The sequence below is a fragment of the Prionailurus viverrinus genome, chromosome X, assembly GCF_022837055.1.
Source record: "Prionailurus viverrinus isolate Anna chromosome X, UM_Priviv_1.0, whole genome shotgun sequence".
Classification (NCBI taxonomy): domain Eukaryota; kingdom Metazoa; phylum Chordata; class Mammalia; order Carnivora; family Felidae; genus Prionailurus; species Prionailurus viverrinus.
The window spans coordinates 100895999-100909493 of NC_062579.1; the positions used below are offsets into that span (position 1 = coordinate 100895999).

Below are 13495 nucleotides of genomic sequence, written 5' to 3' on the forward strand. Positions count from 1 at the left end.
ACAAATATCATATGATTTCACTCATGTGGAATTTAAGAATCAAAACAGCTAAACATAAGGGAAGGGAAGGAAAAATAAAATAGAGAGGGAGGCAAACCATAAGAGTCTTAAATTCAGAGAAAAAAAAAGGGTGGCTAGAGGGGAGGCAGGTGGGGGTATGGGCTAAGTGGGTGATGGGCATTAAGGAGGGCACTTGCTGGTATGAGCACTGGGTGTTATACGGAAGTGATGAGTCACTGGTTCCTACTTCTGAAAATAGTACAACACTGTATGTTAAGTAACTTGAATTTAAATACATAAATTTAAAAATAGCCAGGTGGGTGTCTAAGCTCATAGAAAACCAATGCTCTGGCAAAAAGACAGACTGTGTTTATGATCCATGAAATAATTCTTAAAAATACAAACCAGATTACCTCTAACAAACTATTTCAGAAAACAAATTTGCCTCCAAAACATTTATATGCCTTTGCAGAGGTAGCCTCTTTTTATGTAGGCATCTATTCAGCTATGAGGCAATAGTGAAAAAGCACCACAGTGGAGTGGTCAGCCTGTGGGCTCTGTGGCCTGCCTGTTGTTGCCTTCCTCTGAAAGTTCACTGTGCTTTTATATATGCTGATGACTACAGCTACTTGTTAAGGCTTAATTAATGGTCAACTATTAGTACTGGTGATTTAGGGGAAGTGAACAGGGTTTGGGTGCAACAAAAGAATTCTCAGTGCAAACTGTCTTGGATAGGGAGACAGAGGATGGCTCAGAAGTAAAGAAACACATTCATTTAGGTCCAAAAGGCTGAGATACACCTGAGACTCAAAGGGCCAGAAGGCTGAGCAGTAGGAGGAAGTTGGGGGTCCTTCAGTATGAGCTGAAGTAGAACCCAAGGACCAGAACCGAATGACATTTTCCTCAATGGTTAATTGTACTCACTGTCACACCTAAGACTGGACTGGGGCCAGATGCAAATTGCACCTGAAAAACTCTATTTGTTTAGGTACTTCTACTTATTGAAGATATATTTTGGGAACATAAAAATCCTCCTGCCTATAATAAAATAGTATTTGTTTTGAAGTTATTGTTACCCTCAAGACATCTAGACCAAGAATGCATACCTTCCACAGAAACTCTTATTTTTCAAAGCTGTGCATAAAAGTCAGCAGCAGCAAAGGCTGGATGCCTGGCATTCTGGCTATGCATTGTTTGATATCCTGGCATTTGGGCACCAGATTCCCTATAATGTGGTTGTTGCCTCCCAATTACCTCCAAAGTTACCTTCCAGATTGTTCGGGTTTAGGCCAACATTCAATGAAAAGTTAGCACCTTGTTGTAGGTAGCATATCTCTCATGATCCGTTAGAGGTTTGAGAGCCACTACAGGGAAAAGCCAGTTTTTCCACCCCAATTCCCAAATATTTTAATGCTTTTTTATTGTGATAAAGTACACATAACATAAAATGTACCATTTTGCCATTTTAAAGTGTACAGTTCAGTGGCATTAAGCACACTCATAATGCCGTGCAAACATCACCGCTATCTAGTTCTCTTAATGCGTTCTTTGTCACCTACTGCTTGCACTAGAAACTGGCTATTGAGTTTGAAAAACATAGTCTGGGATGATAACATATGGTTGAAAAACACTTGTTTTACATAAACATGGCTGAAATCAAACACTTCTAACATCTAACCATTAACAGGTAAGTTACTTACCTTCTTGATCTAAATTGGTCCAAATCTGTTCCAATACATATGAGCCAAGAATTTCAATATATATTATTAATACCAGAGAAAATGTACAGACGTCCTACACTATTACTCATAAGGTAGCAGAGAAGAGGCATTTCCAATCTTGGTATATAAAATAGGGGCATTCTTATAATGAAGTGAACTGTGATAAATAGAATCTGATTTTCACCTTATTCTCACTATACTATTAAACCAAGAAATATCCTTTTGGTGCCAGTATGTCTATGTCTTTGTGTTTGTTGCTTGTTTTCTGAATTGAGCAGGTGTATGTGTGAAAAGTGTGTGTGTGCTACTCCCCTGAACCTCTCTCATGTTCACGATTCCTCTGTCTAGCCCTACAGTTGGGGCTCATCAAATTCACCCTCTGACCTTGGCCTGGTCCAAGTTGCAGTTCTCAAGTGACCAGGTATTTCTTTTGATGGAGTACGACCCTAAGATTTTCCTTACTCCTAGGAAAATTAAGAGACAGATCTAGGCATCCTGGTTCACATGCCCAAGGGACAGGATGCTCAGCCCTAAGCCAGATCTTAATAGTATGCAAAGACATTTCCCTTAATGGCTTCCCATTATGGAGTGGGTTTGTGGTATTTGATGCTTTTCACCTGGTGACTAAAGCTCCTAAAGCTCCTTCAATATATCCTCCTGAGCCCCTCTGCCCAAAGGGCCAATAACAGTAACTTTGGACCCCTGCAAAACTCAAGATTAACTGAGAGTGAAAGTCAAGGAAGAGAAGAAGACAAAGAGGGAAACTGACTAACGTCAACAGATGATTTTGCTCATTGTCTGATTCACAGATTTTTCTCTAATCTCATATTACAAAATATCCTTAACATGTTGCTTTATCAGTGAATTTCATTGTACATACTTTTCCTTGACAGCAGTTATGATAGTTTTGTTGTCTGAAAAGTAAAGAGAGACTGATTTTATTACTTCTGATTTATAATTTATGTAACATTCTCCCCAATTACTAATCAGTGAATCAGATTTTCTCCTTTGTACTTGGAGATTTTTTTTTCTCCATAGCAACTCACAAAAAAGAGTAAGTTTTATTTTTTGTCTAATCCCCCTATTTAGCCTCCTACTTAGATATTGGCCTGTGGGTATAGGACATGCTCCATTACTCTGGAGCAGAATAATTGCTGCATAAACAGTAGAATAATAAACAGCTGCTGCATAAACTAACATCTGTCTGAAGTTACTACTCATGAACCACCTTAGCCAAGTTTGTTTTGTAGTGAGTTGGGAAGAGTATGGGGTTGGAGAGAGAGGGGGCGGGCTAGTCCTTTCTGCCTGCTCTGCTTGATCAGAGCTTCCAGATAATTCACTTTCTGCCCACCTCCTCAAAACTCCTAGTCTCCTCCCCTTCACACTACAGTAGAAAAAGACCCATGGATGATTATTGATAATGATGGATTAAAATAATGGGTTTCTGATCACATGCAATACCAAATTAGATGTAGCCCTTTTCTAAGTATCATAATATTCTATCCTGTGCTTTTTTCTTTTTTTAAGGTTTTTATTTTAATCACCCTGTGCTCACCACAACAAGCACACTCCTTAATCCCCATCACCTATTTCATCTCTCCTCTGGTAACATCAGTTTGTTCTCTCTAGTTAAGAGTCTGTTTCTTGGTTTGCCTTTTTTCCGTTTGCTCATTTGTTTTGATTCTTAAATTCTACATGAGTGAAATCATATGGTTTTTATCTATCTCTTACTGCCTTCTTTCACTTGGAATTATACTATCTAGGTCCATCCATGTTGTTGCAATCTATTCTATGTTTTCAGCAGAATTCGTTATTATCACCTACTACATGGAACCAAAAATATATTTTACTAAATTGTAGCAAGAGAACCACACAATCATATAAATTATAGAATACTAAAAAAGTTTAAAAAAACAAGGCCTAAGACTGTAATTTTGATTTATATAATATTTTCCTGCCGACATGGATCATTTGCCTCTCTTCTTCCTGACCTCCTTAAAGGAAAAATGACACTCTACATTTTTACTTGGCCTGCCCTTATGTTATCAAAATTACTTTTTTCTCCAAGGCCTACAATTCAATTTTGAGAAATACAGCCAGTCTCTGAAATTACAACCTGACTCCTAGTGGGAAAAGAAAAACTTATAGGTCTCAGCTAGGGTTAGGTAGCAATAGCCCATCCTCAGACTTGGAGCGTTTTGCAATATGGAACTAGAACATGAATGTGGATGTCAGTGACACAGTTCCTATCCTTTGGCTTCATTTATTTTTCCGATACTCAGTTTCTTAGGCCAACTCCAGCACAATTTCCTTCTTGTAGGTCCTCTGCAACCTAATGCATCCAGACTCTTTTCTGCTTTCTCTGCCTCACACCATACACAGCAAGTGGAACCCGGTGAGTCCTGTGTATTTGTTGCTCTCTGTTCCCACAGGCTTTCTGTCCCAAAGGCATGCATTTAGATAAGAGGAAATGGCAAATATCTGAGAACAAAACTAACCAGATAAATGAGGAAGCCTCATAGAAGGCCACTAAAAAATAGTTGTAATATCAGATGCAATCTACAATCTGCAATGAATTATCAGATTCTCACTGGTGTCAAATGAACAGAAGCATGCAAATGAACCTGATGTCATATTGGAAAGTTCCATCACAATTTCAGGAGTGACATGATATTTCATCTACTTTTCCCTAGTCTTCGGTGGTTTTCCCTGATAGATTGATGCCATTAAAATGTCTAAAGTTTAGGTCATTTGTACTGCTCACTTTCTACTTCTTAAATAAAGAGGGCAGAGATATTTAATAACCATTATTTCAGAAGCCCCAAAGAGAAGGCACACTTTTTCATCGTTTAACTTGCCATTTCACAAAGCTATAAATATACCTCTCTGCTTCTGATCTTCTCCTCTGTACAACATCGCTTTAGTCCAGAAGATAACTTAAAGATATCTTCACATGGTTGGCCAGCCACCCCTTGAGGATTAATGTGACAAACCTAAAATTTAGTCTGCCTAGTCCTCTGAATACCTAATTTTTAATCTAATTGGTGGTCTTCTGTTTGTATCTCAGACCCATAGCTTTGAGGTGATGGCTTACACCTCTTGATCATCCACATGCACGGTCCATTCTATTGCCAAATCCATTTACTCATTCCAGTGGCTAAGTGGGAATTAAAAGCATCACTTCTGTATCCTAACATCAGTGGTTTAATCTGAAAGCCAAAACTGGGTGGTTCCATGGGTGGCCTTCCCTTTTCCTGACATTTTATCCACTGCCCTTCCCTCAGTTCACTCTCTGGCATTCCTCAAGTCTCCCTGTCTTTTGTCCTGATGTTTTGTAAAGAACAACTGAGGTCAGAGGTAGTGCTTTATTTATCGTTGTATCCCAATACCCAGAACTATACTCTGAACATAGTAGGCTCCCAAGAAAGTTTGACACATAAATTCCCATTTAACATGTTTTGGATGCATACTTGTCTCTACTCCAAAAGGAAGGCCATTGTGCAGGCCACAAATCATTAATGGACTTTTGTAATGGGCACTGATTTAAGTGTCTTCTATTTGTCCTACATGCTGCTGTCACAGTTGTTCAGCAGAGTTACTGACTTGATAATATCACAGTCCTCCTGAAAGCCATTAGACTGTCATTCAGTGAATGAAATACAGACTTCTGAGCATAATCTTCAGGGTGAAAGACTCACTGCCTTCTTTACTGTGTTTCTCCTGTCATCTTCCATCCCAATCATAAGAACATGCTCAATATCTAAATGCAAAGCTTAATTATTACAACTGTCTACCCCACCACGATCTTATCACATTTCCCTCCTCTTGTCCTGATTTCTTTGGTTTCTAATTCTATTTTAAGGCTCCTGTGTATGGCCCTTGGTTAAGCATTAGGAAAAACAGAGAAATGAGGACTTGAGAGGAAGAGAAGGGAGAGAGGTAAGTGGTGGAACAGATGTGATGCATCTGTTGATGCATTGAGCTTTGTGAAGCAATGAGATGCATCAAAGAGGACTAAGCTCAAGCCCCTGAACCTGTGTTCCTCTCTGTAAGGTAAGGGAATGTGACATGGGTGCAATGGGCAGAGCCAGACCAGATGGTGTCATTAGCTATGTTTTGGTGTGCTCTGGCCTGGAATTGGCCTAGGGATAGCTAAAAGTATTTTAACACCGTCTATTTGAGAAGAATGGGGAAGAAGCTCCAGGTCATGAGCAAAGTTCTTCCTTTTAGCCGAGCTAAGATTTTTAGCAAAAGGGTACCCAGAGCATTTGCTTTTGAAAAGACTCACGTGATTCTGTAGTTCTGTAGTCTAGTATGGTGGATGGCAGGAGGAAGATGAGAACAGGGATGAATACTTTCTAAAACTACATAATCACTATTCCTCACCACTGTCCTAACAGTGGGCTAGTCAGTTTCCTTCCTTCAGCATCTTTACATCTTATGAGTACTCAGTAAGTCAGACAAACTGACTTCATCACTCCTAAGCTCAAAATCCTTTTTCTAGGAAGCTTGCTCTGAATGTCAACACCACTTACCACCACACGCTGCTTCACCTTACCCAACCATTTTCATCAGAATTTGGAATTTATAAAACCTATCCTGGACCTCATTTGGTTTGAGTGTTTAAAACATGATGGTGTTGGATATTTGTGTTCCATCAGGAGTTATTTTATATGCACAAAATATTCAAGTTTGAGGGGAACAGCACTTTAGCAGAATAGGTGGCCACAAGTTTGGAGGGCTGAAAGGCACCTAGGCCCCCAAAGAAACACCCTTCTCCACTGTCCTTGATTTTGCCTCATTAGAGATTCATTACTTTAGGTTACAGTACAAATATCCTAAAGATGGGGTGACAGATTAAGTCATTAATACTATATGACAAACTAATTCATCGTCATTAGAAAACCAATAACCTCAAAAGGCACGAGTAATGTATGTTTGAATGTGGAGAGGGGAAAAGAATAGATCTAGATCCTGGAAAGCTACCTGGAAAGAAGAGGTAGTATTACCTGAAAGGGGAATGAAGACCCTGTGTGTTAGGGGAACACAGAACAAAAGTGTGACTAGAGAGAAGGTAAAAGAACATACATAACTTTGCCAACTTTACAATTTTAGCTTAGTCCCAAGAGGTCGCAAAAAATGAATGCAGGCAGAACTGCAATAACTGAGGTGTCCATGGGAACATCCGCCCTCAAGCAGCACTCCTGTGTAATTATTAAAGTGTTAATTTAAAATAACACATTACTTTATTAAGTTTTATTAGATACTTACTTAATTGGTGAATCATGAGAAGCAAAGACTCCTTGAGCTACAGGTGAATTTTCAGAGAGAGAGAGAAAGAAAATTATTACTTGTTGGTATCTTTCACAAGTAATGGTATAGATTGTAAAATGGTAATAAACATGTACTAATATGTCTTTATTCCCTGCTGTCACTGCTGTGTTTAAACCCTCCATTGACTCCCAGGAAGGCATAAAATATACTTTAAGATCTGGGGCGATTGCCTACCTCACCAGCCTCATCTCTGGTCACCATTGTACATGTATTCTATGCTCCAGAGACACTGAACAACATGCAATTCCCTTTGCCTGTGCCCTTACTATTTCCTTTATAACTCTAGTATCCCTCTCTTAAATTCTTCATCTTTTAGGATTCACTCAGCTTGTGTCACCTCTTTCAGAGAGCCTTCCTTGAAATCTGCCTAGATAGACAGGCATCCTCTTTCAATGCTCTTGAAGCACCCTATACTTCCTTCTCTTATAGGACTTACTATGCTATGGTTTACAGTGCCTGGCGTATAGTAAACACTCAATAATATTTATTGAATCAATTCTTTAACATAGATGTTGGATCAATGTTTGTTTATTAGTCTAACAGTCATAATCTCTTTCTACTCAAATACTGTCTTTGCATGACATCTAGCAAAATTGCCTAAGTGGAATTTAGAAAATATTTCTGAATAATTATACCTAAAGCAAGTCTTCATGTAGAATATATTCATAGGAATACTGGAATGGTGTATGTCACTTATATGCATACATGACTAAATAGTCTTAGACAAGCAAGGCTCTGATTAATAGAAAGTAGTATTACCAATTAGAGCCAGTTCAAAGTCCAGGTGAATTACTATTTATCTTTCTCCTAATAAATATAAAGTGTATTGTGAATAACCAGTAAATCCCAATGATCTGTTTTAAAAGGTTTACTTAAAATTCTATGTGCCTTCTTGAGTTTCTTTGTATATGAGTATGTTTTTGCATGTGTACAGTTTTGGAAAGGAAGTGCATAAACCTGAAAAATTAAGTGTGAAGATAATACTGTTGTAGTCCTTTTATTTATTTTTTAAAATATTTATTTATTCCTTCATTCATTCCTTCATTCATTCATTCATGTATTTAGAGAGTAGGGAGTGTGAGCGGGGGAGCGGCAGAGAGAGAGAGAGAGAGAGGGAGAGAGAGAAAGAATCCCAAGAAGGCTCCATGCTGTTAGTGCAGAGCCCAATATGGGGCTCCATCTCACTGTGAGATCATGACCTGAGCCAAAACCAAGAGTCAGATGCTTAACCAAATAAGCTACCCAGGCGCCCCTGTTGTGGTAGTTTTAAAGTATGTCTGTAAGTTCCTTGTTAATACTCCCTCCAAAAAGTGGAGGTTAACTCTCTTCCCCTTGAGTGTACATTGGACTTAGTGACTTGGTTCTAATGAACACTACAGGGTAGAAATGATGGTGTATAACTTACTGAAACTAGGTTATAAAATATACTGTGGTTTCAGCCCCTCTATCTTGGATCACCCACTCTGAGGGAAGCCAGATGCCATATCATGATATTCTAGAAGCCCTATGGAGAGGCCCACAAGGTGAGGCACTGAGACCTCCTGACAACAGCTATGTGAGTGAGCCATCTTGGAAGTGAATCCTCCAGTTCCATTCAAGCCTTTAAATTACTGCAACAGCCCTGGATGACATCTTGATCATAACCTTATGAGAGACCCTGAGTCAGAACCATGCAGCTAAGGTGTTCCTGTATTCTTAACCACAGAAACTGTAGGATAATGTTGATTGTTTTTTTAAGCCACTGAGCTTTGGGGTGATTTTTAAACTTAGCAATAGATAACTAATGTGACTGTTACAAAAAATAAGCAAGTCTTCTATGGTTTCTATGAATATGGTGGATTACATGTCCTGAAGAGCCTATGTGAAACATATTAGAAATGCAACGGGAATTTGATAAAAATACAATTATAGTGTAGAGCTTCAAAACACCTCTTTAATGGCTTGGATGCATCTAGTAGACAATAAGAAAAAAAAAGTCTAGTAGACAAAAAAATTAGTAAAGACATACAATCAATAAATGTAATTTAATATTCATTTAGAGCCTTATATCCTGCAAATACAGAATACACATTTTTTCGGTATGTCCATGGAGCACTTTCAAATAGCAATCACATATTTGGCCACAAAGAAAACCTTAACAACTTCAACCTGTTACAAGATTTACAGGCTATATTCTCTGAATTTAATTAAAAGAACTGTGACCCAAAATATTAATTTCTTGACAATTAAGAAATATGGATAACTCTCAAATCAAAGAGGGAATTAAAAGGAGAAAGTATAATCTGCCTAAAAAAGTTGAACTAATTTTTTTCTCCTCCAAACTTGTTCATCCTTCTGTACTGCCTGTCTACTGAATGGCACCACTATTCACTACTCATTTAGTTGCCCAGTCTAGAAATCTGGGAGTTGTCTTCAACTCCTTCATCTCCCGTATTCAATCAGTAACCAAATCTCATCCATTCAACCTCCTTAGTTTGAGTCAAATATGTACCCAGCTCTTCATCCTCACTGCCACTGACCTTGTTCAGGACTCATTTCTAGCCTGGACTATTGTAATAGTCTCTTGAATTGTAGTAAGAGACAGTATGGCATTGTGGCTAGAATTGGTTGAGTAAGACAGACCTTTCACATACACTGTGAAACCTTGGGCAATATAGTTTACCACTCTGAGACTTAATTTACTTATATGTAAAATGGTAGATAAAAATGTTTCTGTCCTCGGGGCGCCTGGGTGGCGCAGTCGGTTAAGCGTCCGACTTCAGCCAGGTCACGATCTCACGGTCCGTGAATTTGAGCCCCGCGTCGGGCTCTGGGCTGATGGCTCGGAGCCTGGAGCCTGTTTCCGATTCTGTGTCTCCCTCTCTCTCTGCCCCTCCCCCGTTCATGCTCTGTCTCTCTCTGTCCCAAAAATAAATAAACGTTGAAAAAAAAATTAAAAAAAAAATGTTTCTGTCCTCATTAAATTGGTGGGAGGACTAAATGAGAGGATATAACAAATTTAGCATAGTAACTGGCATATAGTAAATGCTATTATTTTTATTGTCTCATTTCCTCTAGTCTCTTCACCTCTAATTCTTTTATCCCTTTATCTATCTATCTATCTATCTATCTATCTATCTATCTATGAGAGTATGTGAGTGGAGGAGAGGGTCAGAAAGAGGGAGGGAAAGGGAGAGAGAAAGAATCTTGAGCAGGCTCCACATGCAGGGCTCAATCCCACAACTCTGGGATCATGACCTGAGCTGAAATCAAGAGTCGGACGCTCAACCAACTGAGCCACCACCCAGGCGCCCCTCTTTTTCCCCTTTTTAGAAAAGGCAAATTCTGATTATATTATGACCCTGCCAATATTCTTCAATAGTTGCACTTGAATAACAGGATAAAAGGTAGATTTCTTTGCCTGGCCTACCAGAGACAATGATCTAACCCTTATCTACCAGTCAAGCTTCATTTCCTGAAATTCTCTAACTGGAACTTTTAGATAAAGCAATTCTGAGAAAATTTCTATTTCCAAAAATGTACTATGCTCTAATGTCTATATGTTACTAAACGTATTCCCTTTTCCTGGAAGGTTCTCCTTCTATTTGTCTGCTTAGAAAATTTTTCTTATCCTTCATGTCTCAGCCCAACTGTGGCTTCTATAAAAGTTTCCCTGGCTTCCCTATGCTTCCACTGAACTATGTACATACCTCCATTATTACACTTATCGTAATGGGTTGTGATTATTGGCATAAGTGTTCCCCACTAAACTGTAAAATCCAGGAGAGGGACCATGGCTTTTCTACTTTGTATAGTTTTTACTTTGTATGTATGTAATAATTAGCACAATGCTTATCATATAGCAGAAGCTCAATAAATGTTAGTTGAATGAATAGGTTAATAGATTTTAGGACTTACTTAATAACTGTTGCTAATATTTACCTGACTTAGAGCTAATGCTTGATTTCTTGGCCCTTTCTTCATTAAAATCAGCATATTTCACCTATATATGCCACAAGAAAAAAAACAATGAAATTCATCAAGGGGGTTTTAAAAGAATTTGAACGTCAGCTATTTCTCACATTTAAAATACAGAAATTTAGGAAAACAATGTTAAAAGTCCATTTATAATAAAAATGCAAGTTTTATTTGGTTTATATATTACAGAATTTACAGGTTTGTAGAATTCATTGGTATTCTGAAATTAACTGAGGAGTGCACTGATCAGCATGGAAGGTAATCAATTGAACAGATAAAAAGATTATGTGTGGTTTTTAAACAAACTATAGGGGACATGATTTTAGAAAGCTGGGAGGCAGAAAGGTTTTCTGCATGTATAGGATATGACTCTTTAATTTGGCCAAGAGCTCTACCTGTTTAGATATTTATACAGAAAGATAAATCCAACCGAGTAGACTTTATTTTTTCCCAGGTCTGAGAGCTAAACACAAGCCACCAGAAGTATATTTCCTGACACTGATGGAATGGGCAAAAAAGTTGGAAAATAGTATCATATTTTATTGTAATAAAAGTGGTCATGCTATTTCTCAAAGTAAATTAGGTTTTTGTGACCATTTGATGTATTCATAATGTTCATATATATATATATTTTTTAAAGCCTACTTTAAAAACTGATAGTCTAAATGTGTTTATCGACTTTTTTTTGGCAAAGTATGTAGTATTAAGTTTACTGTCCATGTTACACTCAGGGGATACTTTTTTTATGGCTCCATAGTGAGACTAATGAAAAGTAATTCCTAATGTACAACTACTAAACTATCTTAGAGTAGTTAAGTTTCTTTTTTTCAGAAAGTAAGCATACTAATTATGGATGTTGATACAGTGATACAGTGCCCTGTACACAGCAGGTGTTTAATAAATATTTGTTTATAGAGAGAAGCATATTGTGGCTGACATGCTACATTTGAGCAGCTATATATTTGAGTCTGTTGCTTACTATGTATTTAACATAGGACACTGCAAATGATGGCACTTGCTATTTTAGTTGTGAAGGCAGACTTTTGGGAAGACTTTGGTGAATTTCCTGCTTGATGACATCTCTTTTAAACCATGTTAACTGTTTAGAACAGCTGAGCCAGTTAATACAGGGCTAACAGAGCCAATGTGGATTTGATTTTTAAAATGACAATATGGAAGTCTGCAAAGGCAATCTATGCTGTGACCAGAGGCTGCACCCTGAATGTCTGCCACCAACTTCCCACCATCAGATACGTGACCCCTGGTCACAAAGGGGACAGGGTGAGGCAGCATGGCTATCTCTGCACAACCCATCAGCACTGGGAGAAAATGACTCTCAAAGCCCAATTTGTTGCTTTCTCTGTAGGGCACAGGTATGTACTTTGAAGTTCTTGAAGCTCATCATTTAGGAAGCCTATAACCTAAGGGCTAAGTAGGAACATTCAAGTTGCTCCTGGTAAATCTCTATAAAAATTGAGGTAAATATAACATTCAAATTTTGGATCTTTTTAACACATTTAAAGTCTTGGTCTTATCACTTTTGGTAGCTTACAACTTGTTACTGATATTCCCTATACTTACAGTATGACAACACTAGTGCAATTGACAGCTATGAGCTTTGGAAGTCTGAAGTAGCAGAGCATTATTACTGTGGGTTTGCATTTCAATTTTTATAAAATCTTACTATAGGGTGGTTAATTGTCTTTTAATGAATGAAATTGTATTACACCAATCTTGATAATAATTCCATACTTCATTTTTTCTGTCTGTATCTAGGACAAATGGAATGTTACTTACCTCTTGTTTCAAAATAGCCTGCACAGAATGTCTGGGGCCATTTGTTTTAGCAGAAACACCTGGAGCTTGAAGTGAGCTACTTTTGATTCCTGGGGGAAAGAAAAGGTACTTTTAAATATGAAAAAAAAAATGATACAGTTCTTGCTGAACTGGCATAATGTCTAGAATTACCACAGTTAGGGATGTATTTATTTATGCAAATAAAGACAGTATCTCCACATACAAGATGCCTTCCAGTGTCTCACCACCACCACCAGGGACAAGCCTGAATTCCCTAACTTCTGTTCCTAAATTACTTTGCCAAGCTTAATCTCCCATCACTCCCCCTGCCTCAGAATGAACTGCTTTGCACTTTATTCAGTAGGCAAGGGGGAACCACCAAGGACTTTTGAGTAATTATATGTTCGAAGCTGTATTTTGAGAATATTACACTCACAACAAACTGTAGGAGAGATTAACAAGAGGAAAAAGAGACTGAGGCAAATTATTACAGTTGTTAAGGGCAGGGGTGTTGTGAATGGAAAGGAGGGAAAGATTATGAGATAGTTAAAGGCTGTAAATTGGACAAAATGACAACTTTTGGATGTAGAATATGAGCAATAGGAAAGGGTCAAAGGTGACTCCAGCTTTGTGTCTGAAAAAAAGGAGGAACAGAAACAGGTTTGGGGGTGACTAGAAGATCATGA

The 13495-nt window shown here is 38.1% G+C and overlaps 1 protein-coding gene across 1 annotated transcript in view; it reads right to left on the reverse strand.

The window, feature by feature from the left end:
* LOC125157061 (fibrous sheath-interacting protein 2-like) overlaps window positions 1–13495 on the reverse strand; it is a 77548-nt gene that overhangs the window by 40440 nt on the left and 23613 nt on the right. The window contains 4 exon segments of the mRNA XM_047843291.1: window positions 2602–2635; window positions 6993–7029; window positions 10977–11037; window positions 12810–12898. Coding sequence (XP_047699247.1) covers window positions 2602–2635; window positions 6993–7029; window positions 10977–11037; window positions 12810–12898 — 221 coding nt within the window.